The 27,401-nt window shown below is 38.5% G+C and overlaps 14 protein-coding genes across 14 annotated transcripts; 6 read left to right on the top strand and 8 right to left on the bottom strand.

Moving 5' to 3' along the window:
- Positions 1 to 653: 653 nt before the first annotated feature.
- On the bottom strand, positions 654 to 1,733 carry KLLA0_D11022g (SDR family oxidoreductase; the record flags this gene model as incomplete). The annotated part of the gene is made up of 1 exon (XM_453553.1): positions 654 to 1,733. One exon carries the CDS (start codon positions 1,731 to 1,733, stop codon positions 654 to 656), a length of 1,080 nt encoding a protein of 359 aa, XP_453553.1.
- Positions 1,734 to 2,712: 979 nt separating this feature from the next.
- KLLA0_D11000g (SDR family oxidoreductase) lies at positions 2,713 to 3,792 on the bottom strand (the record flags this gene model as incomplete). Its single annotated transcript, XM_453552.1, has 1 exon — positions 2,713 to 3,792. One exon carries the CDS (start codon positions 3,790 to 3,792, stop codon positions 2,713 to 2,715), a length of 1,080 nt encoding a protein of 359 aa, XP_453552.1.
- An 865-nt stretch (positions 3,793 to 4,657) lies between these two features.
- On the bottom strand, positions 4,658 to 5,470 carry CUZ1 (Cuz1p; the record flags this gene model as incomplete). The annotated part of the gene is made up of 1 exon (XM_453551.1): positions 4,658 to 5,470. The coding sequence occupies one exon, from the start codon at positions 5,468 to 5,470 to the stop codon at positions 4,658 to 4,660; it is 813 nt and encodes a 270-aa protein (XP_453551.1).
- A 1,124-nt stretch (positions 5,471 to 6,594) lies between these two features.
- Positions 6,595 to 8,259, top strand: GPA2 (guanine nucleotide-binding protein subunit alpha; the record flags this gene model as incomplete). Its single annotated transcript, XM_453550.1, has 1 exon — positions 6,595 to 8,259. The coding sequence occupies one exon, from the start codon at positions 6,595 to 6,597 to the stop codon at positions 8,257 to 8,259; it is 1,665 nt and encodes a 554-aa protein (XP_453550.1).
- A 599-nt stretch (positions 8,260 to 8,858) lies between these two features.
- Positions 8,859 to 9,989, bottom strand: LIH1 (putative lipase; the record flags this gene model as incomplete). Its single annotated transcript, XM_453549.1, has 1 exon — positions 8,859 to 9,989. One exon carries the CDS (start codon positions 9,987 to 9,989, stop codon positions 8,859 to 8,861), a length of 1,131 nt encoding a protein of 376 aa, XP_453549.1.
- Positions 9,990 to 10,243: 254 nt separating this feature from the next.
- Positions 10,244 to 12,160, bottom strand: ECM27 (Ecm27p; the record flags this gene model as incomplete). The annotated part of the gene is made up of 1 exon (XM_453548.1): positions 10,244 to 12,160. One exon carries the CDS (start codon positions 12,158 to 12,160, stop codon positions 10,244 to 10,246), a length of 1,917 nt encoding a protein of 638 aa, XP_453548.1.
- Positions 12,161 to 12,599: 439 nt separating this feature from the next.
- ADO1 (adenosine kinase) lies at positions 12,600 to 13,898 on the bottom strand (the record flags this gene model as incomplete). Its single annotated transcript, XM_453547.1, has 1 exon — positions 12,600 to 13,898. One exon carries the CDS (start codon positions 13,896 to 13,898, stop codon positions 12,600 to 12,602), a length of 1,299 nt encoding a protein of 432 aa, XP_453547.1.
- Positions 13,899 to 14,503: 605 nt separating this feature from the next.
- TDA4 (Tda4p) lies at positions 14,504 to 15,355 on the top strand (the record flags this gene model as incomplete). Its single annotated transcript, XM_453546.1, has 1 exon — positions 14,504 to 15,355. One exon carries the CDS (start codon positions 14,504 to 14,506, stop codon positions 15,353 to 15,355), a length of 852 nt encoding a protein of 283 aa, XP_453546.1.
- Positions 15,356 to 15,950: 595 nt separating this feature from the next.
- On the top strand, positions 15,951 to 17,321 carry STE24 (zinc metalloprotease; the record flags this gene model as incomplete). The annotated part of the gene is made up of 1 exon (XM_453545.1): positions 15,951 to 17,321. The coding sequence occupies one exon, from the start codon at positions 15,951 to 15,953 to the stop codon at positions 17,319 to 17,321; it is 1,371 nt and encodes a 456-aa protein (XP_453545.1).
- Positions 17,322 to 17,834: 513 nt separating this feature from the next.
- Positions 17,835 to 19,355, top strand: RPN3 (proteasome regulatory particle lid subunit RPN3; the record flags this gene model as incomplete). Its single annotated transcript, XM_453544.1, has 1 exon — positions 17,835 to 19,355. One exon carries the CDS (start codon positions 17,835 to 17,837, stop codon positions 19,353 to 19,355), a length of 1,521 nt encoding a protein of 506 aa, XP_453544.1.
- Positions 19,356 to 19,690: 335 nt separating this feature from the next.
- SRB4 (Srb4p) lies at positions 19,691 to 21,706 on the top strand (the record flags this gene model as incomplete). The annotated part of the gene is made up of 1 exon (XM_453543.1): positions 19,691 to 21,706. One exon carries the CDS (start codon positions 19,691 to 19,693, stop codon positions 21,704 to 21,706), a length of 2,016 nt encoding a protein of 671 aa, XP_453543.1.
- Positions 21,707 to 21,737: 31 nt separating this feature from the next.
- Positions 21,738 to 22,265, bottom strand: ILM1 (Ilm1p; the record flags this gene model as incomplete). Its single annotated transcript, XM_453542.1, has 1 exon — positions 21,738 to 22,265. The coding sequence occupies one exon, from the start codon at positions 22,263 to 22,265 to the stop codon at positions 21,738 to 21,740; it is 528 nt and encodes a 175-aa protein (XP_453542.1).
- A 390-nt stretch (positions 22,266 to 22,655) lies between these two features.
- JHD2 (histone demethylase) lies at positions 22,656 to 25,208 on the bottom strand (the record flags this gene model as incomplete). Its single annotated transcript, XM_453541.1, has 1 exon — positions 22,656 to 25,208. One exon carries the CDS (start codon positions 25,206 to 25,208, stop codon positions 22,656 to 22,658), a length of 2,553 nt encoding a protein of 850 aa, XP_453541.1.
- A 617-nt stretch (positions 25,209 to 25,825) lies between these two features.
- On the top strand, positions 25,826 to 26,683 carry PRO3 (pyrroline-5-carboxylate reductase; the record flags this gene model as incomplete). Its single annotated transcript, XM_453540.1, has 1 exon — positions 25,826 to 26,683. One exon carries the CDS (start codon positions 25,826 to 25,828, stop codon positions 26,681 to 26,683), a length of 858 nt encoding a protein of 285 aa, XP_453540.1.
- Positions 26,684 to 27,401: the final 718 nt, after the last annotated feature.

Here is a 27,401-nt window from a genome sequence, read left to right as displayed (position 1 = left end):
ACCCTCATTAATGTCAAATCAAAAAAAGATGAAACACCTTTTTATTTTTTGTGTTTATGTATGTCTCTGTGTTGATCGAAGGAAAGAAGGATCATTTTGCACTTCTTTGAAAGATGTTCCAACCATTGTTTTAGGTTTTACCTCATACATTCAAACATGTTATAAAGTTGGAATATACCATGAATTCAATCGAATATATCACGAACTATGAGAAAATCCAAACGGTATGAAAACAAATTTGATCTTTTATCAGAATGCTGATACTCACTATCAGTTAATAATCCTCTTTTTTTTCCTTTTACCTATTTCTGTTCTTATCGACAGTCATTTTGTCCTCATATTTGCCTTGCTGATATGCCCAATAGGTTTTGGCTGCATGTAAGTTGACGTTCATAACAGAGCACTGGTAAAGATAATGTAGATCCATAAAAGACGTTCCATCTGAATATGTAAACTATAGTAAAATTAAATTAAACTCTTGTAAGATTTAAGTTTGAGGTATGACCTGGCCACCAACGTCGATCTAAAATGTAAGAGCATAGCCCGAGATACATTGAAAAAGCTTAAAACTTTATAAACGCTATGTGCAAAACTATAGTTCAAGTTTATGAGAAACTCATTCGGCATGACATATTATTGAATAAGCCCTAAACTTATTTTTGAGAAGCTTCATAATCCAAGATTTGCTTTGCCGCATCATAGATAGTATCTTCAAGCTTATAGAACGTTAGCTTGGTTGAATCCGTGGTGATCTTATTTCTGTAGTAGGTCAATTTCGATAATTCAGCTTCATTATCCTTGATGCCGCCTGGAGAGATCTTACCCTTCAATTCAGGCAACTTTTCGTTCAAAATACGTAGGATCTTTTCGAAGTTGAACTTACCTTTTTCGTATTCCTCAATTCCATATCCAGTGTCACTGACCGGGAATAGTCTTTGACCATTGAATTCTTTCTTACCCAATGGCAAGACATGTAACTTGGCGACATCACGGACATCACAAGCAACACCAGCTGGCTGGTTAAATGGGCCTTCATATTCTGGAGTTGTCTTCAAGGCCTTGTTGACGAAGTCAGCAGAGGTGTTTAAGGAAGCCCTAGCTAAACCGAAAGTGAATTTTTGTGGACCGAAAACGTATGGAGGGTTCACTGTAGTCAAATTGAATGTAGAATTGTTGTCCTTCACGAAATCCCAGGCCAACTTTTCGGCATATTTCTTAGAAGCAACATATGAAGTAGCGGCATCTTCACGAGCGTCTTCCCAAATGACCGGGTTCCAAGTAGTTTCATCATTGATGAAAGTTGGGTCACCAGAGCGGTGTCTGTGTACAATGGCTGCAAAGGAAGAAGTAACTACTACATGTTCGACGTTCTTACCGTATTTTTGAATAGACTCAAGGACAGACTTGGTACCGTGAGTGGCCGGAATCAAGTAGTTTTCTTCGTTGCTCTTTGTCAAACCAAACGAGAATGGAGAAGCAGTGTGCAGGACGTATTTCAAGTCAGTGTGCTTTTGGAAAACAGCATCGAAAGCGTTTGGAGCTGCGATATCAACAACGACTTCGAATTGGTACTTACCATTTGGGTGTTCCTTAGCCAATTCCTTCTTAATTGGCTCAGCTTTTTCTTCAGAACGAACTGTACCAACGACTTCATAACCAGCAGCTAGCAGCTGATCTAAAACATGCAACGCTATGAAACCTGACGCACCTGTCAATAAAACTTTAGCAGACATCTTTCTTATTTCAATTATGTTATCAATTGAGTAGTCACTGGGATAGATACCTAGCTCTTAGTATTACCGTAAACTTAATATCCCATATAGAGACCAATTAGGAGCTAAACTGTAAGAAAGGAAAGTTCTCTCTGGAACCCTTTTTTTTTATATCCAAATTCAAATGTTCCTCAAAGACTATCACTGACTTCTTCCTAAGAATAAAGATCTTTCTTCATTTCTTTTGCACGACCTTGTCTTCCTTAATCTCGACTTTCCTGATAAAGAACGTAATCTAAATGTATTTACAAGCAGTAAAAGCAGCAAGACATTACATAGCGATGTCCAAGCACTCTGAGATACTTAAGTGATGAGGTGCAGGAACCCGTTACTCTCCGTCCGCTTTTTACAACGATAATATCTACAAAAGTACATTTGTCATAATGGCCTCGAGCACATGACAGTAATCACGGTAGACACCAATTAATCGTCTAGATTTTAACCGAGATGCAATAGTTGAAGATACTGAAAGACATACGTGAAAACAGTGCTTGGATTTACCCAATTGAGATACTATCTAGTAATGCATCCAACTTCTTCTTCCGATTCCACGATCACAGACTGTGTCTCACCGATTAGGAACAGCGCGATGTCTAGAGAAGCAGCATGATCATGATCATCGAGTTACCTAATCTGGAAATCGTTTCCCTTATTGGTATTTGTTCTTTGTTACCCGGATTATATTCGAGGAATTGCGGCTAATATAATCAATTACAGGCTGGTATAATGTATAGCTCGAAGAGAAGGCTGACACGGCATGCCAGCGTCAAGATAGACGTATCCAAGAATTTAACGCAAGACAACACTAGGCTTAAAATACAAAGAATTGAATGATTGGTCGTTAAGAGTCTTAAAAAACCTACATAAAGTTTATGTGCGAACTATAGTCTAAGTTTATGGGAAAGCCAGTTGGCATGATAAATCATTGGAAGCCTTATATTTACTTTTGAGAGGCTTCGTAATCTAAGATTTGCTTTGTGGCATCATAGACAGTATCTTCAAACTTGTAGAACGTTAGCTTAGTCAAATCTGTTGTAGTCTTGTTTCTGTAGTAGTCCAATTTCGCTAATTCAGCTTCATTATCCTTGATGCCGCCTGGAGAAATCTTACCCTTCAATTCAGGCAACTTTTCGTTCAAAATACGTAGGATCTTTTCGAAGTTGAACTTACCTTTTTCGTATTCCTCAATTCCATATCCAGTGTCACTGACCGGGAATAGTCTTTGACCATTGAATTCTTTCTTACCCAATGGCAAGACATGTAACTTGGCGACATCACGGACATCACAAGCAAGACCAGCTGGCTGGTTAAATGGGCCTTCATATTCTGGAGTTGTCTTCAAGGCTTGATTAACGATATCAGCAGAGGTATTCAAGGAAGACTTAGCCAAACCGAAAGTGAATTTTTGTGGACCGAAAACGTATGGAGGGTTCACTGTAGTCAAATTGAATGTAGAATTGTTGTCCTTTACAAAATCCCAGGCCAACTTTTCGGCATATTTCTTAGAAGCAATGTATGCAGTAACGGAGTTTTCACGAGCTTCTTCCCAGGTGATAGGATTCCAAGAAGTTTCATCATGAATGAAATTTGGGTCACCGGCATGATCTAAGCGCATGATAGCTGCATAGGAAGATGTAACAATTACATGTTCGACGTTCTTACCGTATTTTTGAATAGACTCAAGGACAGACTTGGTACCGTGAGTGGCCGGAATCAAGTAGTTTTCTTCGTTGCTCTTTGTCAAACCAAACGAGAATGGAGAAGCAGTGTGCAGGACGTATTTCAAGTCAGTGTGCTTTTGGAAAACAGCATCGAAAGCGTTTGGAGCTGCGATATCAACAACGACTTCGAATTGGTACTTACCATTTGGGTGTTCCTTAGCCAATTCCTTCTTAATTGGCTCAGCTTTTTCTTCAGAACGAACTGTACCAACGACTTCATAACCAGCAGCTAGCAGCTGATCTAAAACATGCAGCGCAATAAAACCTGAAGCACCTGTCAATAAAACCTTTGCAGACATTTTTTTTATTTGTATTTCAGTTCTATTCTTAATTGCGTTGCTGTGAGATAAATAATTTGTTCTCAATGATATTTGCACTGTTATTGCAATCTAGCCTGGAACTCAATTAGAAAGACAAGAAACTCTTTTCTCAGGCCCTTCTCTTTTATACAAACTTAAATGTTCCTAAACAACATGTCACCGGATAATTGTCGTCTTTGGCAAAGTACGTAATCCACATGTAATTGTCAGCAGTAATGCCAATTAGGCATCGCCTTGTAATTTCAGAGCATCATGCAATACTGAAATGTTGAGATGTACCGAAGTTGGCACCCTTAATTTAGTTTTAGTTGTCACTTCGTTTGCTTTTTTCCTCGGTAACCACTTCGGAAATTGTATTTGTCACATAACGAGTCCTAGTGTAATTACGGCGAGTATTAATTGTCTTCTTGAGATGTCAGTATAATGCACAGAAGCAACTAGAAACAATGCTCGAGCGTACAAAGTCGATTGAGAGCCTACCTTAAAATCCCCAGCCACCAAATTATCTTGGTTTAGTCACCTTGACCGGGCCACTCTTTGGCAGATTAATACTTACGTTCTTTGTGAGAAATCACTGCGGCCGCAGGGTATTTCCAAATGTAAGAACCGTCCATATTTGCCGCAGTTGCTATTACCCGGATTTGTAGCTTGGGCGAAACGCACTCGGCTGGTACCATGTCTGTAGCTTGATGCAGTAATGTTTCGACAACTTAATCTGTCACGTGACAAGTGTCATTGTGTTTGACTGTAAGACGTAATTACGAAACTACATGAACTATGCTATAAGTAAAGACCAAAAGAATGTGCTATTTTATCCTTCAGATTCCATTACGCGGCGTTGCAATCATCGACCTAACCCTCTTACCAAATATAAAGTATCACCTTCCTGGATGGTGGCATTGACTCGCGCACTCGAGGGTAATAGATGCTGAGTAGAAGCATCACCTTTGTACAAAAATAACTTCTCATCTGTTGATATCGAATGGTCGATGTTTGAATTTTTCACGTTTAGCACAGATGCCAAGGAATCCAAAGCTCTTCCAATTGGCCACATCTTATTTATGAACACTTCATTCGCGATGGGTTTCTTATCCGAAGAGTCCGCCACCACGTAACACCATGCGTATATTCTATTTGCGACAGGGATAGAATCATCTCCCTTTGCAGTGCGCTTCATCTTAGTGACTTGTATTAGCTTATTGGCAGAAGAAAATTTGGTAGTAGATTTCTTACTCTCGAATAATTTACCGTTCTTGGCGAAAAAATGCCGTAGTTTATCGATAGCTACACGAGAACTGGAGGTTTTACTGTTGAAAAGCTTCGATTTTAGGTTATCTACCGGTGGTTTCGAGTTATCCTCTTGCATCATGGTCTTTATCCGATCTGGTGCTCTGGCAGGTAACAAAGATTGAAAGAAGCTACCACCATTGTCCTTCTTCGGAGTGACAGCAGCAGCAGCAGCAGCAGGAATACTAACTGTGACACTGCTGCGGCTATTCTTACCTATCTTCAGTGATTCACAGTGATGATCTTCCTTCAATCTATGGTTGGCACAAAAATCACCGTTGCAAGCAGAACAATGGAACGGTAGGAAATCAGTCTGTCGACAAAACGAACAGTGTGTGCCGACATCTAGCATACCAACTTCTTTAGTCATTGTTTATCAACTGTATTATTTCTTCTTTTAGCCCTTGATCAGTCTTGGTCCCGGACCTGGAGTTCTATAAAACACAAATAACACAAATCGATATCAAAGTGAGAAACTCATCCCAAGTGGCAAACAACCTGTGTATATTATCGGCCTTGCCAGGTGCTCTTTATATATATAAGCGATATGACAAATACGTCCCGCCATCCATATCATAGCCAGTGATGATCTCTGCCTTACTCATCTTCATTTTACACAAGTCTATGAGAGAATACTGTGGAAGATGCCAGCAAAATCACGTGACAAATGTATTTATAATATTCGGGTAACGAGTGTTCCTGTCTCAATGTGTCAATTACAGCTACTCTTAATAGTAACACAAACGGAGCTATTCCAATGGTCTTCTCTCCTATACAGTACATTCAGCCGAGGCTACAGGTTTATTCTTTACATAAATGTTGTTCTCCAGTGATCATGCTGGGTGTCTCCAGAAGTTTTTCCACTCGAGTTTCTAATCACCATGTAGAAACTGACATCTCTTCGAAAGGCTTGTCAGTCCCAATTGTAAAGAGTGTATATTCAGTTTCTACGAGAAGGGAAAACCACTTGGAAAATCCATCAGTTGGAATGGATAGCTGAGGTATTAATATTTTGCAATTTTTTGCATGTTCAAACTACCCACATAACGAGCATGGTATTTAAGGGAGCACAGTTCCAGCTGAAACAACTCGTAATAATAAGGATCTTAGTAATTCCTAGTTCCCCTTTCTTATATTTCAAATACTCCCTATATAATACCGACCAACTTCTGTCTGACAGCCGACAACAAAGTGGTCTACCGATTGCATATCACATCATTTTAACCACAGCGTATCCTTCACAAACCAGCGTAGAAACCAGTTTTCACCATTTTTTTCGTTTCTTTGAGCAGGTTAACATTATTGAAAAATCATATAACGTTTGATTTGAAAGAACTTTACGAAAGGAAAAGGACAGGGAAAATTCTAAGAACAGGTGTTGGTATATTCTGAAATAGAACGTCTAAGAAATCACTAAGTTTCCAACCAATTTAGGAAAGCTGAGCGACCATATTTGCATAGCGTGCTGGGAAAAGAAAAAGGTTAGCTGACGATATGGGTTTATGTGCCTCAAAGGATTCTCGGGAGTCGACTCACGATGGGGGTCCCAGAGTGAATCGTCCCGGTGCAAACGATGCTAACAGGCGGAATGATGTTAGGAAAGGAGCTGGTGACAAGAAGCAGGACAAGAAGAATAAAAAGGCTAAAGGTTCTATCGTAAATGCTGCTTCGAATATTAATAATAGCAGTAGTGGTAAGACCAAAATCAGTACTGTATCGGAAGACGGTACTGTAAGTAACGGCGTAGGTAATACTGCTGAATACGATAATGCAAACAATAAAAATAACGGTAATAATAATAATAGTAATAATAATGATAATAATAACAATAATAATAACAACATTGGTAATAATATAAATGGTAATAATAATAATGACAGCGAAAACATTCACGACAGTAATAATAGTAATATCGAAAACAAGAGATATTTCAACAATATCAATACCGGAGTTTTAAATGGGGTTAATGGTAATAGTACTAATAGTGACAAGGCTTTGTCTAACCAATTTGATCAGTCGAATAATTCAGAGACCCACTCTGGAACTATGACAGGGATCAGCCAGGCGTTGGCTTTGAACGATTCTGGAGTAAATGGTTTCGATACTGATCTGGCAAAACGGAATGGCACAGTGAATGCTTCAGGGGGTCAATCTCCTGGTGGATCTGAGACAGTAAATGCATTAAAAGTATTATTATTGGGTTCAGGTGAAAGTGGGAAATCTACCGTTTTGCAGCAGTTGAAAATATTACATCAAAACGGTTTCAGCAGAGAGGAGCTACTGGAATACAAACCTTTCATCTTTGATAATATCATTGAAACTGGTAAAGATTTGGCCAAGGCTAGAAGAACTTTCAACGTTCAGTTGGAGGAAGATGCTGAAATATCAGAATCAGATCTAGATGAGCTTTTGTCACAACAATATCAACCTACAAAACTTCCTTGTTTACCAGCAGATCTAGCAAAGACACTTAAAATACTATGGAACCTCCAATCAACTCAAGACTTACTCGTGAGTGAACATAGATCTTCTTTCTATTTGATGGATAGCGCAAGTTACTTTTACGAGAACTTGGACAGAATCAGTGAACCAAAATATATACCCACCATCACTGATGTTATCAGAACAAGGAAAAAGACTTCAGGTATTTTCGACACTATGATAGATTTGGATAAGAACTTGAAACTACACTTCTTCGATGTCGGTGGACAGCGGTCAGAACGTAAGAAATGGATTCATTGCTTTGATAACGTGACATTGATCATCTTTTGTGTCTCTTTATCCGAATACGATCAAACACTTCTGGAAGACAATTCACAAAATAGATTGGAGGAATCTTTGATTCTTTTTGACTCAGTGGTAAACAGTAGATGGTTTGCAAGAAGTTCGGTGGTTCTATTTTTGAATAAGATCGATATTTTCGCTGAAAAGCTTCGTCACGTTCCTTTGGAAAAGTACTTCCCTGATTATACTGGGGGCAAAGACATCAATAAAGCTGCCAAATATATTCTTTGGAGATTTGTTCAGTTGAATAGGGCCAATCTCAACATATATCCTCACGTCACTCAAGCGACTGATACTTCAAATATCAAACTAGTGTTTGCTGCAATCAAGGAAACTATCTTAGAAAACAGCTTAAAAGACTCTGGTGTTTTGTAGGGAATGTGATAGCGGCACATGAATACTAAGGATAACAAATTTTATACTAATGACTTTCAACTTTCAACTTCCAACTTATCGAACAGTTTTATGAGGATAATGAAATGTAAGATAATGTGATCTATTTCAGTACTAATAATATCAACATCATGTAACGTGTTATCACCGAAGCCTGTCCTTGTTCATGAAGTTTAGTCGATAACAAGAATGATTTTTCCTAGTTTGCAATAATGTAAAGTTTTTATTAAATTTCAGGCAAATTTAAAATCGTTTTGGACTGGATCCAACATATGTTTTTAGTCCCTATTGAGATATCTCTCTTATCTTGTATATTGATTTACGGTATAACGCAAAGGTTCAACTCTTTCCGTTATGTAAGTTAAATATAAAAACTATTCAGTTAGATCCGATAGTAACCGTTTAGTGGACTATGAGAATTAAATGAAGGTCAAGTATTGGGCCCTTGCTTTTTTTTTTACTCAGACTTAAAGTATGCAATGTATATATATCTATATTTTCGATATGTTCTAACCTTCACCTCTTTAATCGGAAGTCACATTTAGCAGCAAATTATCAGCATATTCCGGTGAAAGATCGCTTTAAAATCCAGAGCAACTATTTATTAAGATGAAATACTTTCGATGTTCATCCATATGTAACCAATGACCTATACCGCTCATTAAAGCATATTTGGAATCCTTATTCATCGGCACTTTTTTCCAAGTGGCTCCAGAACCCACCGCTCTGTACTCTAAATCATGAATTTCATGTGGTAATTCAGGTTTGGTGATAAAAATCTCTAGACCAGCAGCCTTATATCCTGGGGGAACCATTGGGATGTAATCTTGTAAATGAATAACTCTAAAATACCCATGAAGCATATTGACTTCCCCAGTTTCGACACATTCGTCATGAATCGCTTTGGTGTCAAACAAATCATTCACCCACTGCTTCATCTCTTCATTGAAAATCTTAGGAGTAGCATAAGTTAAGATTAATGGATTATACCCTCTAAGTTTCAATTCAATTCCACAGATACTAGCCAAAGCTGCTCCAAGAGAATGGCCGGTAACAACCAAGTTATAATCTGGATATCTCTTAAAGATTCTTTCCACTCGTTGAAGGAAATCTTTGCTTAACGTTTCAATGAAACGATAGAAGCCCTTATGTATCATACAATTATGACATGCGCTAATTTCTCCACGTTCTACCAATTTCTTATATTCTTTCGTAGATATTGGTTTATATTGTGTCGGGTATATTTCGAAATCACTAAACCAGTCTTGTCTAGTACTGGATCCTCTAAAGGCCAACATAACGACTTCACGTTCATGGTCAACTGCCACATACCCAGTTCCTAATTCCTGTTCATCTGCCTCTAGTATTAATTCAACTCTAGTACGTCTGATGGACGGATTGAGCTCTTCGTTGGAACAGAAATCAAGATCGGCAGGACAACCTCCGTCAAAAAATGTCTTATCCATTTCTAATCTACCAGTTGAAATACAATATGTCAAGGCACAAATTTTACTGAAGTAGACCATTTTCTCATATGAATCTTTGCTAATATAAACCCCTTCCAACTTGCTATTATCATCTTCGGCGGCTATTTTATTATTCGTCAATTCAACTCTAACGCTGGCATCCACATGACCGTTATCAGCAACGGCATCAACTATCAAGGAGCATGCAGTTACCAAAACGGTAGAAAACCAATAAAAAAACCTCATATGGCGCTGTTTGCTTGTCCTTCTTGCCTGCTTTATGTCTTGTCATGTTTGTAAAGTTGTTGTTGTGATTCTAAATTTCAAGAATACCGACAATATTTGAGTTTGCTATGATACGAGAAAATTATATCTATGTTCCGAACATAATGACAGATAGACTTCATATACACTGGTAAAGTACAATTTTGACGGTCCTTTACTGATTATAGCAAACCATTTAAGCTCAGAGTGGTATATTTGCTTTATTTTTTTTTCATTCACTGAAACACCTCTATAAATATGTTTATAAAGGTTGCTACTAGCCATGTTGAACACAAAGCTAGACCTACTTTCTTAACATTCTGTTGAATAAGGTCTAGATGTCGAGTGAGAGCGAATATTGATGCAAAGATAGTGAAAGAGATAATTGATATGCTCAGTAGGAACTGAATGTTGATGGATGATGAGACTGGGACAGCGCTTGTTCTGAACCTGAAGATCATTGCAATCAATGAACTTAGTCCAATACCAATTGTCGTGTTGAGTAGCATACCTCCTACACATGCGCTTAGTGATATTGATAGAAATCTGGTGGCAACTGCTGACTTTTGAGAATCTGCTATCGGTAGTTTGTGATATAACTGAGACATCGCCAAATTTGACATCAAGTCACTGATCGAATTGCCCCATGCAAAAAGAGTGATCCCCAATAAAGATTTAGATATTCCGGTTAGTTTTTGGTAAAGCTCTATTATTTCAATAAGAACATTGGCTAAAAGCGAAATGCAAAGAATGCTGTTGATGATACCAATAGAATTCGAAACTTTGATGACAAGTTCGTTACTTTCATTCTGGCTATTTGAGTCCGAGTACAAAGAGGTTCCAAAAAATAATAGTCTCTTGAACCTCAAGTAAAATAATCCAGCTAGGAATAGTATCACAAGGGTTCCAGGTATGAACCAAAACCATAAGGATACCGAACCGTCTATTAAAGACTCAATGACAAGCATACCCACAGTGGGTGCTAGGATTGCTTGCAGTAAAATAATGAGGAAGTTAAAACGGGTCTCTTCAGAATACTGTGGAACACATAACCTAAGCATCATTACCATTGGTGACAATATGACGGATATTATTTTGGATTGTAAAGTTTTCAAACTCCAGTTCTTAAGATTAGGAAAAAGCGTATAAAGCATACTATTCATCATCCTCAAGGTGGAATTTGTTATGGTGTCATGGTATGTCAGTGGTGGTTCTGGTGATGTATCTGGGATCTCTGCGACGGATTCGACATCATCGAAGAACGGCTTGAATGGATTCTGAGAAGGAGCGGTAGAAATAGGCGCTCTTTCATGACCGGTAATGCTAATGAAATCCAAACGTTGATTAGGTTCCGTAATAGGTCTGTTATTATTCTTACTGTGGCCAGACTGCAAACCTATAAAAGTGTTCGGCCGAACGGTGTTCATTGATATCGTCTCTGTATTATTATTCGCATTCTCCAACATCTGAATGACTATATTTAAGTCCATCGTTTCTAGCAAGGACGGACGTATGCTACCGTCCATAGTGAACCCATTTTCTAATCGACCGCTACCTACTATGATATTGTCTTTGTTCGAATCATCAGTACCCTGCAAGCTATCATGCAATTTCATCTTTGACACTACGTACATAACGTAGATGGCAACCATTATAAACGAGGCATACCAAGTAACGGAATTGGCGACTACAATCCATAATACACAAGTCATGGCTAATAATGCAAATAAAAGGTCCGTCACCAACGAATTCCGTTGGACAATGGTCAAGTCCAATTGTTCCTTCATACAGTAGAACAACAGCCCTTGGATAATGCATATAATTATCCCGCACGATCCTAAAACTTCTCCCAAGGACAAAGTCGCAGGTGACTCTGAATTAAGCCAGGATATCAAGTTGGAGAAGAGATCCGGAGATGAATTACACCATGCTAAAAGAATAGATGCTATCACTCCTTTGCTTGTATTCCCACTCTTTGTCAAATAAGCCACATTGGGACATAGATGATCTGATGCACATATACCTAGCAAAACGAAACAAAGTGTTAACTGTGTTATAGTTCCGGCCATGAAAGGGATAGTTAGCTTCTCAACACCATCGTACAAATGCAGTGGATGAGTGAGTCTAAGCCATAATCCCGGCTCACTGTTCATAGTCTAGAACCAACACGAAAGCCAAAAAAAACCAAATAGCAGAGGTATGCCCTACAATTGTGTTCTCCTCTTTCAACCGTACCGATAACCCTTAAGATAGAGTTGTCTGTAATAGCCTGTATCTTAAGTTGATGTACTTTTAAGGTTCTTTCTGAAATGTAATTGTCTTTTGACATAAATCCAGAAATAGACGTTTTTGTAACCTTGAACCAAGAGAAAGGACAGAACTTAAGAAAACAGCGCTAACGCGACAGTCAAACTACTACCAGACGATCCAGTCGAGCAATGTATCAAGTATTAGCATTTAATTTTAATATATTGAAGTAATTGATCACGTCAAATTCGAAGTACAAATAATACACAGTATATTCATATATAAGAAAAAAAAATGGATATATCTGGGTTAAAGTATTAGCGTCGTTCAGTATAAGTGAACAGATTAGGCCTGGAATTGCTTCTTTTCAGCTGGGTAAGATGGACCAACTTCCTGAATAGATAGCGCAGCTAACCATTGACCTTGAGCAATGGCAGTTTCCAAAGACTTACCTTGAGCCAAACCAGCGACGAAACCACCAGCGAAGGCGTCACCAGCACCGTTAGTGTCAACAATCTTGGAAGGGTCCAATGGGACAACATCGTAGGTGTTGGTACCTTCAGCAGAAACAGAAACAGTAGGTTCCAAACCGTGAGTGAAGATAACGGTTCTTGTCTTGGAATCACCGACAATATGCTTAGCGATTGCTGCTAAGTCTTCTTTGTCAGCTTCGACACCGAAAGATTCAGCGTAAGCGGCAGCTTCAGATTCGTTGGCAATAACGTAAGTAGTGTATGGCAAGACTTGTTCCAAAGCAGATTTGAAGAAGGCTGGAATGAATGGAGCAGACAGGTTCAAGATGAAAGGTTTGTTGTTTTCTTGAGCGTGCTTACCCAACTTGACAATAGCTTCTGGAGACACGGTCAAGTGGAACCCACCAATGTAGAACAAAGAAGCAGATTCAACCAAATCCCAGTGCTTGTCCAAATGATCTGGAGTGAAATGGTTGGCAGCAGCCAAGTCGGTGACCAAAGATCTATCATGACCAGTGATCAATGCTGCACACTTACCAGTGCTGATATCCTTTTGCACTTGGTACAAAGAGATGACACCAGCAGCATCGTTTTCCTTCAATAGTCTGGCAGAGAACTTGTCCTCACCAACAGAACCGAAGTAACCAACTTGATCTTTACCCAATACATATGCGATACCTCTAGCGGTGTTTTGAGCAGCACCACCAGCAACAAACTTGACATCTTCCATCTCGACGATCTCATCGAAAATGTTCAACTTAGCATCACCAGAACCAGCTTCTACCAAGATTGCGTCGTTGCTCTTCAAACCGTACTTTGCCAAATAGGACTCTGTAACGTCAACTTGGATATCCAATAATGGATTACCAAGACAAATAACCTTAGGATGTTGTGCCATGTTTCTACGTAGTATTGCTTGCTGGTAGTCTAGATCTTCCTGCTTCTGTCTTGCTCGAGAACCAAACTGTAACAACAATCTACCGCTTGAACAGATCCTTCTCGTTGGTACCGTTGTCCTCATCGACGTCGTTCTTATACCAATAACTTTTCCAATGCTCGAATGACATTTCCACATGCAAGTCGAAAAATAACACGTGACCTTTTTAGGGTAAACGGTGCTTTGAAGGAACCCCAACCCTATCAACGGTGAGTGCCGTACCAGTGCGCTCATGACGAATAACCTTGAACTACAGAGCACTTGATATTATAAAATAAAACAATAATACTCACTATAGTGGATCAAACAGTCAAAGAAACCAAAGCAAGTTCTCTCTCTCTCTCGGCTTAATTGAAGTAAGTAGTAGATTTCAATAGATATAGTCGAGCCTTAAATCTACACCGAGGCTGCTGTAAGATGTGTAAGTTTTCGAACAATAAGGTCAGTGAATCAGGGAGTATACGGCCCAACACAGACTCTAACATGCACTATGTAACCGGAAGTTTATACAATCGAATCTACTCTGAAATCCAACGGATGTTCTGGGCACCACTATCGGAGATTGGGTTTTCATTTACAGAGAACCTGTTAAATATTGTTGAATTTCAACCTTTTCTAAGGTTTTACGAAATACTTTCAAATCAGACAACGCTTGCTTAATGAGAAAGCTTGTCATGTTCCAATTGTTAGTGTCAGTGTATAAATATAGGTGCATTTTCTCACTCACTTTGGTATTAAATACGACAGGCGCAACCTACTACTTAGAGGAAAAGGAAAGGAAACCAGCTCTGATAAGTAAGAAAGACGGTGACAGTAGTAATTACTAATAATTAATATTAATGCTTGAGAAATTGAGTAGTTACTTCACGGGACCAGAGTTGTCTGATCCATTGCTAAGCTGGTCATTTGATCCATCTTCTGAAAACTTGTACTATAGACATTTGCATGAAGCCTTGATATCTTTTGTGGTGTATCAATTCATTCTATATCCATTTGTGGTGCCAAAACTTAACGAATGGTTCTTCAAAGAGCATTACACAGAAAGGGATGAACCTGACAAAATTAATTTCGATATTCATACCGTGTCTATGATCCAGAGCGTTGTCTCCCTGTACTTGATCTGGCCGTTATTATGGATTCCTTTTGGATTTAATGTGGCAACTTACTACAATTCTTATGCTTCCATGGTTTCTGCCGTTAGTATTGGGTATTTCATGTGGGATCTGTATATCTGTCTGAGGTACTTCAAATTGTTCGGTATTGGATTCTTGTTCCACGCTGTGGCAGCATTCGCTGTTCTGACCATTACCTTGCACCCGGTATGCCAAGCATGGATCGGAAGATTCTTGTCATTCGAGGCCTCAACTCCGTTTGTCAACATCAATTGGTACATCATCCAATTGTCCCGTGGATCCTCGAAGCAGGTGGTTCCTACCTGGTTCAACGTATTGAATGGGTTCTTGTTGATCTCAGTATTTTTCTTCGTCAGATTGGTATGGGGGTTCGTCGCTGTTGCGATTTTGATCTACGAGATGTGGCAAGTGTGGGATCAAATCCCATTATACATGACTGCCGTTATCTTGGGTATCAACGTCTCACTAGACTTCTTGAATATCCACTGGTTCTCTAAGATGTTGAAAATTGCTAAAAAGATGGCTAATGGATCTAAAAGAGTCTCCAAAATTGATTGAGTCCTTATCGTTGTCAGATCAGATCAGATCTGCTGACTGATTGTCTGTTTCATTATATATAAAAATCAACGTACTACATAGAAATGCCCAGCACCAAAACTGGATTTATAAGAAATAAAGATCACACGGTTATGAATTCTTCGCCAGATTCACTGATCAATTGAAGTAGTCAGCTAACCTTCAGGAGTGTTCCAAAGGGATATATTTGCCCATTTGAACGTGTGTGCCTTTTATTTTCGCAGGCACTAAATTCTCATCATGACCTTTAAGTGAGCATAAAATTTGAAAATACAAAACCGCAAAGAACTGCATTGACTTGTTTGAAGAATATAGAAGGAGAGAAGGCTAGAGTACTTGGTATTATTCGAACAGTGTGCTTCTAGTGCTTCATTTCCCCTTTATTTACCAGGGCTTTACTAAGTTAGGCAAGAAACACCGTTAGGAGCTGATTATCTGGCAATTTTGATTCGAATCATTAAATATATTCCTTTCTGCTTCTTTGCATATTGAACTAAAAATAAAGGTCAATTAACACTTAGCTTCGAGAAGAAAACATAGATTGTAGGGCATTGATCACCTCATTATAGTTATATTAATGATGGGAATTGTTGACATACTTCAAGATATCCTGGATTCATCTTCCATACCATGGAAAACCATTATTACGGGGTTCACTGTGGCGCAATTTGGATTTGAAACCTATTTGACTTACCGTCAATATTTGGCTCTATCCAATAAGAATTTGCCTCCCGTGCTAGTTGGTGAAATTGATGATGAGACGTTCCAAAAATCGGAAGCTTACTCAAGAGCCAAGTCTAAGTTTTCAATTGTATCGAATGTCATTAACTTGGCTCAGAATTTGATCTTCATCAAGTTCGATATTTTACCAAAGCTATGGCACCTGGGCAACAGCTTTGCCCAATATTTCCCAAGCAGGTTCTTTCCTACTTCTACCATTGCCCAATCCTTGTACTTTTTAACCGTCATGTCCAATTTGTCCGCTTTGATGGGTCTGCCATTGAGTTATTACCAACATTTCGTCTTGGAAGAGAAGTTTGGTTTCAACAAATTGACCATTAAGTTATGGATCTCTGATATGATTAAGAGCAGTCTGCTAGGTGCTGTCATTGGTACTCCGGTATTGTACTTGTTCTTAAAGATTTTTGAAAAATTCCCATCCAATTTCTTGTGGTACATCTGTCTATTCATTCTTGTGGTTCAAATCCTTGCTTTGACTATTATCCCAGTGTTTATCATGCCATTGTTCAACAAATTCACTCCATTAGAAGATGGCGAGTTGAAGACCGAAATTGAAAACTTGGCTAAAAAGGTAGGATTTCCATTGGACAAAATTTTCATCGTGGATGGTTCCAAGAGATCTTCTCATTCTAACGCTTATTTCACGGGTCTCCCATTTACCAGTAAGCGTATTGTCTTATATGATACCTTAGTCAACGATTCTACCACCGATGAAATTGTTGCTGTTTTGGCTCATGAAATTGGTCACTGGCAAAAATCTCATTTGTTGCGGATGCTAGCCTTCAGTGAAACTCATATTTTCTTGGTATTTTCCCTCTTCACCGCTGCTTATCAAAACAAATCATTATACAACGCATTTGGATTCTTCGCCGGTTCTGGTTCCTCATCTGATATCTCCAAGGTTATTACCCCTCAATATCCAATTATCATCGGATTCCTTTTGTTCAATGACTTATTACAACCGCTAGACTGTCTTTCTACATTTTTGACAAACTTAGTCTCAAGAGCTCATGAATACCAATCTGATGCTTACGCTAAGGAATTGGGCTACGCCCCTCATTTAGCCAGAGCATTGATCAACCTTCAAATCAAGAATCTTTCTACTATGAATGTTGATCCATTATATTCAAGTTATCATTACTCTCATCCAACGTTGGCCGAAAGATTGATCGCTATCGAATACAAGAACGAGAAGAAAGACCAGTAGTTTGCAAACAAAAAAGGCATTCAATTTACTGTTTACAGATCACTAGATAAGCAGCAGTACTTATCGTTAACAAACAGAGTGCTATTTTCAAAGTTTGTATAGTAAGATTAGTCTCTGTGGTATTTTGCAGTACATAGTTTAGCATTTTTATTATTCTATATATATGCGCTTTTTAAAGCCATAATGCAAATATTGTACCTGTTTTCCTAATATAAGATGTTAATCACCTTTATCCGTAAGACAACCACATCTTTCACTGAGTCTTGCAGCATTACAGGCCGGCATTTAGGCGTTGTTGCCGTATGTCTCTTGTTCTTTTCAATATTTACGTATACAACGACTCCAGCGTCTTTATTGCCATTTGAAAGTTAACTTGGGATTCCTTTAAAAGTTCAAACGTAACAACAATCATATAAACTGTTTGCCACTCATAAAAGGGAAGGCAACAACCCGCTCTAGAGACTGCAAAACATCTGACAGAGTACTCCAGCTTGTCAATTAAAAAGATATTCGATGTCTAGTGACGCTATGGATATTGATTCGGTCCCAGAGGCCGCGGTCGATAACAATTCTAATGAGGATGCCGTTGTGGATAAACTTCTTGAAATCCTCAAGCAGGTTTCTAAGAGTACATTATCAATGGATTCACGTTACGTATGGAAATCATTGAGAGATTTTGCAGCATTAAGACATGACGTTACCGTGGAAAATACTTCAATCTTGGTGAACTTGGTGTATCCGGACGATTCTTCTTATAAGAAGTATCTATTAAAAACTATCCACCCTACTTCTAGACCTAAAGTAGAAAATGCTGTAAAGTTTAGAGAAGAGTATCCAGCTAGTTTGTATCAATTGCAGCAAGATGGTACGAGTTTGGATGTATCATCTGAAGTGAATTCATTTGTCCATTACATTGTCCAATCGCTCTTATTGGACTCAAATAGGATTGATGAATTGCAACAGTTCAACAAGACACATGTGATTCCTCAAGTGTTAAAGCAATATAATAACAGAAACTTGGATTTGATAAATGCCAAGATATGGTTCTACATCAACAGAGCTAACGAACTAACGTCTACTCCAAACGACTCGTCATTATTGGCAGAAATGATGCAATACTTAAAGTCAGCAACCTTAAAGCACGATAATGAAACTAAGGCTACTTTAATAACTAGTATCTTGAGACAGTATTTGAGATTAGGTGAAATTGAACTAGCAGCGGACTTTGTTTCCAAGGTTGAGTTCCCATCTGGTGATAACGTTTCCAGTCCTTTGGAAGCACGTTATTACTTCTATCTATCCAAGATCCATGCCATCCAATTAGATTACTCGCAGAGTCATGAGTACGTTATTTCTGCATTAAGGAAAGCTCCACACACAAAGAACAGTTTAGGTTTCTTACAACAAGCGAACAAACTCCAATGTTGTATACAACTTTTGATGGGTGACATTCCAGAACTTACATTTTTCCACCAAAAGGGTCTTGAAAAATCACTTCTACCTTATTATCATATTACAAAGGCTGTCAAATTAGGGGATTTGAACCTTTTCACACAATCTTTATCCAAATATAAAAAAGAGTTGGTTCAAGATTCTAACTATCAACTATGTGTCAGATTGAGATCTAATGTCATTAAGACCGGTATTAGAATGATTTCATTAACGTATAAGAAAATTTCTTTGAAGGACATATGCCTAAAATTACATCTAGATTCTGAACAGACTGTGGAATACATGATTTCTCGTGCCATTAGAGATGGTGTCATTGAAGCTAAGATAAACCACGAAGAAGGTTATATCGAAACAAGTGAACTATTGAATGTTTACAGCACAAAGCAACCACAACAAGTGTTTGATGAAAGAATTAGATTTGTCAACCACCTACATTCGGACTATGTTACAGGAATGAGGTTCCCAGATTCAAGAGAAGAAGACAATTCAAAGAAATTGTCTGATGAGTCCTTGGAAACAACTATGGACCTGAACTCTATGAATCTATCGGACTTCGATTCAGATCTTGATGATGTAATCTAGTCAGTTAGGGTTCGTGAAAAGTGTGGTGAACTACTAAATAAATTGTATAGTTAATTAATCATTCGTACTTCAAAAACGCCAAGCTTCTCAATCCTTTTACACCAAGCTTTCCTTTGAGCATGTACTCTGATGCCATCCATACTTACGTCTTTTTCTTTCCCGTTCTGTTCCTGTTTTCTTTGACATGAAAATGAAATTCAATGTTAACTTCAACAAAAGACAACAAGATACTCGATAGAAAACAGTGAAAGGATGAATCTGAATATAAAGATATAACCAGGAGTAATTACTACGAAAATTTGGAACTGCAAAAGTGAAGTACATTCGAGTGTTAAATGGATGGCTTCTCAGAATATGACCCTGAAAAGGGTATACCCTTGGCAATTGATCCTAATTTAATTAGTATTCCGGTGTCTACTTCATTAACGACTAATGGTAACGGTGACGAAGGTGTTAACAATGAAGATGCCACAGTATTTGCAGCTGACGATGCTGATAATGCAAAGTCGCAAAAATCATTAATTCAGAACCCGTATGAGTACTTTGGTCAGATGCCGCTTGAGCAGTTTATTCCACTGATGTTGCAACAGAGAGGTACTGGTACCAAATTTGCAGACATACATGAAGAGACACTCCTCGAGGAAATTTCTCGAGAAAACAGTTCTAAAAGTAATAACGCTATTCAAGAAGAAGATAATGATGACAGCGCTATTCAGAATGTTGATGAAAAAACTACCACTGTGGTCAATGAAGGCGTATCTGATTCACATGAAATGAAAGATGAAGATGGGGACGTTAACATGGACGTACCGTCAGTAGAATCGTCACCGAAGCTTGCAGAAGAGCGTGAACCAACAGCAGATGCTAATGATGCTCAAAGAGCAATCTCTGGAAATCAAGAGGAATCAATTACGTTAGAGGAATTTAAGATGATTAAGAAAAATGTCCTTGAACACGTTAATATGGCATTGAATGAATCGTCTTTGTCTCTTGAGTTTGTGTCCTTATTATTAAGTTCAACGAGAACTTCTGCAGGTATAAGTTCAATGTCACCATACTTGAAGAAGATTGCGCCTCCTGCTTCTTTGAATGCTGATAAAGTACCTTTGGATATTTTGGATGAACACGAAAAATTAACATATGATATCATTCACAAAGGTTGGAACCTGCGAAGTCTAGAAGATTGTAAAAGGCTATTAAAACAGCATTACCAGATACTTTCCAAATCTGTAGAAAGTGAGTATCATTACTGGAAGCAAATCTCAGATAATATCACCAATAAAGATGTGCTGTTTAAAATGAAAGACAAAAACACGGGGAGAAGAACCTTGGGAATAAAATACGGATTTGATGACTCTGGATCATGTTATTCAGCAGATAAAGGTATCGCTCTCTTACGTGCGACTTCCGAGGGCTCTCAGTTAGAACTAGTACCCATCATTGATTCTGGTATCAATGTTGGAATCAGTAGGGGTTCATCAGAACAGTTTGTTAGAGTCAGGATATTCACTAAAATTGAACAAGAAGATGATTACCTACTTTCAGGTCAGAGTTCGCTCAATGAGCTTTTGTTGAGTTCTCGGAGCGACATCAAGTCACAGATAGCAAAATTAAGATTCTTTATATTTGAGAAAGAATTGATGCATCAGTTGAAGAAGGAGGCTGGACAACTTTTACCATATGGGGTCTCGGTCGAAAATGAGAACAAGGTCTTACTTGAGCTTTCAAATGAGAAGATTGAATTCGAGCTAATCAATTTAGATGAGGAAGTCACTTCAAATTACCAACAAGAGGCAGCAAAGGTCAATGACAAAAGAGCCAATTTAATTCTAGTTATGCTCAATATGCTACTTGTTGTAATGTATAAGAAACAGCTTTGGAAGAGATTGAACCCAAATCCACATTCTTCTAAATCATCGAAAGGTTACGGAAAGGACCTTGTGCTTTTGCGTGCCATTCTTGGCAAGATCAGGCACAAGAAATACACACAACTTATTGAAAAGATCGTGAACAATGCTATATTGGAGAAGAAGGAAGATTCAATCATGACAACCAATACCGATATTACATCGAATGATAATGAACCTAGCAAGAACAAAGAGCTTGCAACTTTACAAAGGGAAATCGCTTTGTTTGATAAGATATTATCAATGCCAAGGACAGACTTTACCATAAACATACCTGAGAAGGGGAAACTAGAACTTTCGTTGAGAAGTACCAATCACTGTAATGCAATCATCCACATGAAGTACATCGATGTGGGTCAAGTCGTCAAGTTCGATACCCGATTCTCAGAATTTACCGAATTTGAAGAATTCTTGAATTTTGTTTATAATGAGTTTCTTATATAAAGATTCTTAAATAACACTCACCATTCCGATGCTAATTTTCATCATCCTCCATCTCTTGGATGTCTCTTTCTGTGCTAGGGAAAGGATCCTCATCGATAACATCCATTGGGCGATAAAAGCCGTTACCAGTGGCAAAATCATCGTTTCTCTCATCTCTCAATGCAACGAAGATTAAGAAATTCATCCATACTTCACAAAATCCGTACACGAAAATAGCATTGTTGTGTAGATATAGATTATTATTCATGAATACTGAAAGAGCTGTAAGGACGAAGAAGATCATTAATCTAAACGGAACCACGGCTTGGAAATGTTTCTTATTATTTTCTAGCAATGGTAACAAATCGTGCACAGCAGACAATCCAAGCAATAAAGAGAATAGTCCTAATTGCGCACTTTGCTGAGGGATCTGTAATGCAGGTAGATCCATGGCTTGTGTTAGCACTAGCACAAGACTATTTCCCAAAATAGCATTAACATCAGTTACACTTAGGTATGCTAATCCCAATAAAAATACTATTCTGAAATACGTTACGTTCACTGATGATAATAGTCCCATATCTGATAATGCCTAATTACTGCCTTTTGATCGTAATATAACTGTTATCCAATGTGCAGCCCTTAATCATAATGTGATGAGTTAAGATGGCGGTTTATTTTATAGGATATTATGTTGGTTTCTTGTAACTTTTTTTCAAAGCCTTAATCATTGTTAATCAGAATATGGATTCCAATGTCAAAAGTCAGAATAGGTTTGACAGAATAAAATACAGGATCGCAGAGAATATTACGAATACAATGACAGTATATCTGATAGAATCAATTCTGGTATCATAAAGAACTTTGCATAATGCATATTTAGAAATTAAGTGGTTAATAACAAATTATTTGTATACAAGAATTATGTTTAAAACCAATGAACAGTCTGAAAAAGCGGCTAGGTGACTAGCTATCTAAGCCTTCTGTCCAATGCCCGTTCTACTCGAGATATTAGGTTTCTCACTTCATCTGGCTCCCTAATGTAAACCATTACGTCGTTTTTGAAGTCATCCTCGGATGGATCGTCAGAATTAATTGACTGTCCGGCGTCATCATTATCATCGTCGTTTTCTGCATCCTTTTCATCAACATACTTTAAATATTCCTCCAAGCAGAAGATTGAAATATTTCCATCATTCGAAAGCTGATTCCATTCGTCAGGTGTAGCGGAAGCCAAGTTTCTTCTTTTGCTTCGAAATCGTTTCGAATTGTTATGTACAATGAAGGCTACTGGGCAGATGGTTTTGCATTTTGAGCAAAAAACATCGATGTCATCGTCGTCATCGTCGTCATCTTCATCTTCGTCATCTTCGTCTTCATCAAATTTTTTCTTATTTGATACGCTCCTACCAGGATCTTGATTAGAATCCTTGATAGAATCACTACCACCTTCTTGATCAAGACTAGAGTTAGTGTACGCATCCTCACAACCAGTGGAGAAGATTGTTTCACCGACGATATTTTTCACTTTCATCATGTTTTTAAAATCGGTATTGAACCATTCCTTCAATTCACGGACACATGTGGCTACAAAACTATCATCAAATGTTTCAGGTTTTATCAAGTAGGCGTTCAATACATTGCTCATTAGGTCAAACAGGTTGACGACAGCGGTTCTTTTGGTTTCCTTATAATCATTAATTGATTGTAGCCCATATGGTAACCACAGATCCAATGTGAAATTCACCGCTTCGTTGAAATTGAATCCAGAATTGAAACCTGCATGATAGCATTTCGGATATGTCACAATATATTCTCCTGGGTTTTGAATAGCTTTATAGCAATCAATACCGGCTTCAACAAACCGTTTACTATACGGTGAGACCAGCGTGATCAATTGATGCAATAGATCGGGTTGCCTTTCAAAAAGGTCTGGAGATATATTCTTCATCATTTCATCAAAGGCAGATGTACTACGTTCTGGTATCGAATACCATATTTTCTGTGAGCCTATGTGCTGATAGTTTGCACTAAGAGTGTATTGATCCTCGAGGTGCCAACAGAATGTTGAAAACGTAGACCCAACATAAATCCAAGGAATGGTCATTCCAGAAATTTTTCTGTTGATGATAGAAAGGAGAGATCCTCTGGCTCTAGGGAGGTTGATTAAGTTCCATGGGTGCGAGCTCACTTTCAAGAACTGTTTAAATTCATCAGATTCTTTATCTGTAATAAAAGGCGGAACGTAACCCATAGTTGGGAACCCGGTAGTTTGACCAGGTTTATTTCTATGTATGTCAGCTCCGTACTTGACAGTTATTGGGTTTGGTACCATTTCTTGAACATGTTCCCAGAATAATTTCTCTAAAGTTTCAATATCATTAGGTTTATTTCCAGCAAATTGTTGGTCATCGAAGTTAGCGCAATGTTCTTTGAAAGATTTCAATGTATACAAAGACGAAGGTTCCTTAAACCCATAATATCCATTCCCAATAATACACGTGTTACAGATCCATTCTTGACCATTGGAACCTAAGTTAGGTGTACTTTTCCCAAGACATTTCTTATGGAACTTGAAATCGCATGAATTGCATGTCACTATTGCTACTGAAGAAGACGTAACTTTAGTCGGAACGTGTTTGACACATATTGGGCATTTTTCATCCTCATCTTCATCCTCAATGTTGAAATCGTCAACTTCTTCATCATATCGTAAGCTTTCCGGTAGATCATCACTAAAGATATCATGCTCATTCCCAGAATGGCTATGATCCCGACTTTGGTTCGATTCCTCCGTGGAATCGTACATTTCAAGCAACGACTTCGGATAATCGTAGTTGTATAAAAGCCCAGATACGCTGTTGCGCAGGCTACTACTGTGTTTTGTGGATCGCGTCTTCATCATCTCATTGTATAAAAAGCGATAGTAGGGAAGAATGTGCAGCTTGAATATCTTTTTCGTTGTCGCTGCGTCCAACTGCGGGAACTTCAGGGAAACTTCTTGCCAACAACTTTTATGCTCCATGACGATTTTAGGATCGACTAGTTTGTATTGAGCTTCGCTGACATAGGATCCATCTCTTTGTCTTTTTCTCGAAGTAGAACTTAATTTAAAACTGAAACTGTCGTCGCCAGTTCTTTTCCCTTTCTTTGGATCAAAATATCCGATAACAGCTTTGTATACGTCGTAATAGTAGACAGGTAGGATTTGCCCGTGACCAAGAATGACCTGCGGTGACGATAGCAACTTGGAGTCACCTTTACTTCTTTTCAAATTGTTCAATTGTTTCCAGAAAAGAAGCCTCGATCTATTCTCAATATCTAACTCCATCAAAACCTGTAACCTGCACCTGAAACTAAACTGTTCCTCATCAATACTAAATGCAGGCTTGAAGGACTCCGGAGGAATAAGCTTAATCATCCCGTACTTCATCCCAAGCTTCTTCACCTCATTCGAAGACAAGAACCCAATAGGGTCCAAAAATTGTTCCTCAGAAGGCCTTAGTGTGGGTATTTCCTGCATGGCGCTTTCCCCATTCGAAATCAATCTACACTGAAATGTGTCCAAAGTGTGTACTCTAAATAGCAAACCTCTTATCAATGATAAGACCGTATGTACTGCTGTCAACCTTTCCTTGTGATGAGCTAGCGAAATGCTAATGTTCAGTCACGGGTTTCGAATTCCTACTGGCAACAGTGTGTCACTTTAAGTGAAAAACCAAAAAAAAAAAGTTTGAAAAATTTGGCAAAAAAGAGCAGTAGTGATTGCAAAGAAACAGCTATTCAACAATCCAGCTAGATTATACCTATCTATTCCGTGCTCAATGTGCCTTTCGCAGACCTCTCACTATAATGATATGACAACCTCAATGACTGCCTTTTGTTTCGCTAAGTGTATCCTTTAAGGTCATGAGGGGACAATATGATAGCATGCCAATATGTATGTAAGTTTGAAAAATTGATCAACATGGATTGCTTTTTCAAACGGGCTCAAATTGGATAAATGATCAGATGCGATAAGTGAACATATACATATATATAAGGGGATTGCGTCGTTGGAAGAAGTGATTTTCAGTTTGTATCACTTGTAGCTTGGATCGGTACAATACAGACAGATAGCAGGATAAACAAAGCACAGAAATGAGTCGTTACACTTTAGCTATTGTGGGATGTGGTGTTATGGGCCAAGCATTGTTGAGTGCTATTTACAATGCACCAAAAGCCAGCGATGAAGCTCTTCAATACTATCCAAGCAAGATCATCGCTTGCAATGACGTTCCAGCCAGCGCAGAGCTTGTGGAGAAATTGGTTAGCGGGTTTGAAACTTCGCCAAACGGAATTGAGGTCGAAATTGCTACCAATGATAATGAAAGAGCTGTTGCCGAAGCGAAAGTAATCATTCTTGGATTGAAACCTCATATCGTGGAACCAGTCTTGCAGCAAATCCCTAACGAGGACGGGTCCAAGCTTTTGATCTCTTTGGCTGCCGGTGTTACATTGAACCAATTGTCTCAATACTACAAAAAGGTTTCTCGTGTTATGACCAACACTCCAGCTAAATACGGTTATGGTACTGCAATTGTGTCACATTCTACTAGCGTCGAGCCTCAGGATAAAGCCATTGTATCGGAATTGGTTAGCCAAGTCGGTAAATGTTTGGAACTACCAGAAAAAAATATGGACGCAGCTACTGCGCTAGTCGGCTCGGGTCCAGCTTTTGTACTACTAATGCTAGAATCAATGATGGAAGCCGGACTAAAGATGGGCATCCCATTGAAGGAGTCCCGCGAGTGTGCTATGAAAGTGTTGGAAGGTACTGCCAAGATGGTCGAGATTTCAGGACAAAGTCCTGGTGTGTTGAAGCACCAAGTGTGTACTCCAGGAGGTACTACGATCGCTGGTCTATGTGTCATGGAAGACAAGGGCGTCAAGTCCGGCATTATCCGTGGTATCGAAGAAGCAGCAAGAGTTTCCAAGGAATTGGGCCAAAAGAAGTGAGCACAAACTATCTCTGTACGCTTTATAACAGTAGTCATAATAATAATAATAATAATAGTAGTCATAACATTCTCACTCACATGAGAATGTCACGTGAACAAAAAACAACTGCATTACCCTGTCCACCCCTTAAACCCGTTCACCACACTGTCCTTTCTCGGCCAATCAGATCTCACCTTCAATTTCAGCACACCCTGTCCCCCGAAATATCGTTTCGGCAAGAAACAATTTCAAAGACTTGAGGAAAAATAGGTACTAAGTCAGGGTAATCATATGTCTGCACTGAAAACCTTGTAGCGACTCTCGAGAACGTCTGTTAACACCGGGTAATACCGTGCATGTCCAATACGTGTGTCCCCTTTGTATCTTTGTATAATCGAAAAAAAATTTTCGCTCAAAATCCACAGAAAGAACTGTAGAAAATACCGCGAATTTTATCCAAAATTACGAAATTTGGCAAAAAATGTGTTTTCGCCCTTTCCCAGGTCAAGCGCTCTATTTGTCTGTTCAATTATAATTTTTAAATTTTTTTTTTTTTTTCCCTCGATTCGATTTTTCTGGGTTTTTGGGTTTGATCTCATAGGTTCAAACGGATTTCATTGAAAAAGTTGGTGAAAAGTTGGGAAAATTATATATTGAGATTATAAAAGATATGTTTTCTCCTTTAACCAACTACTTGTTCAAATTTGTTTTAAAGAGAGATTGTGTGGTGTTCTTG

Source organism: Kluyveromyces lactis, assembly GCF_000002515.2.
Source record: "Kluyveromyces lactis strain NRRL Y-1140 chromosome D complete sequence".
Lineage (NCBI taxonomy): Eukaryota > Fungi > Ascomycota > Saccharomycetes > Saccharomycetales > Saccharomycetaceae > Kluyveromyces > Kluyveromyces lactis.
This window is presented reverse-complemented; position numbering and strand designations above follow the sequence as displayed.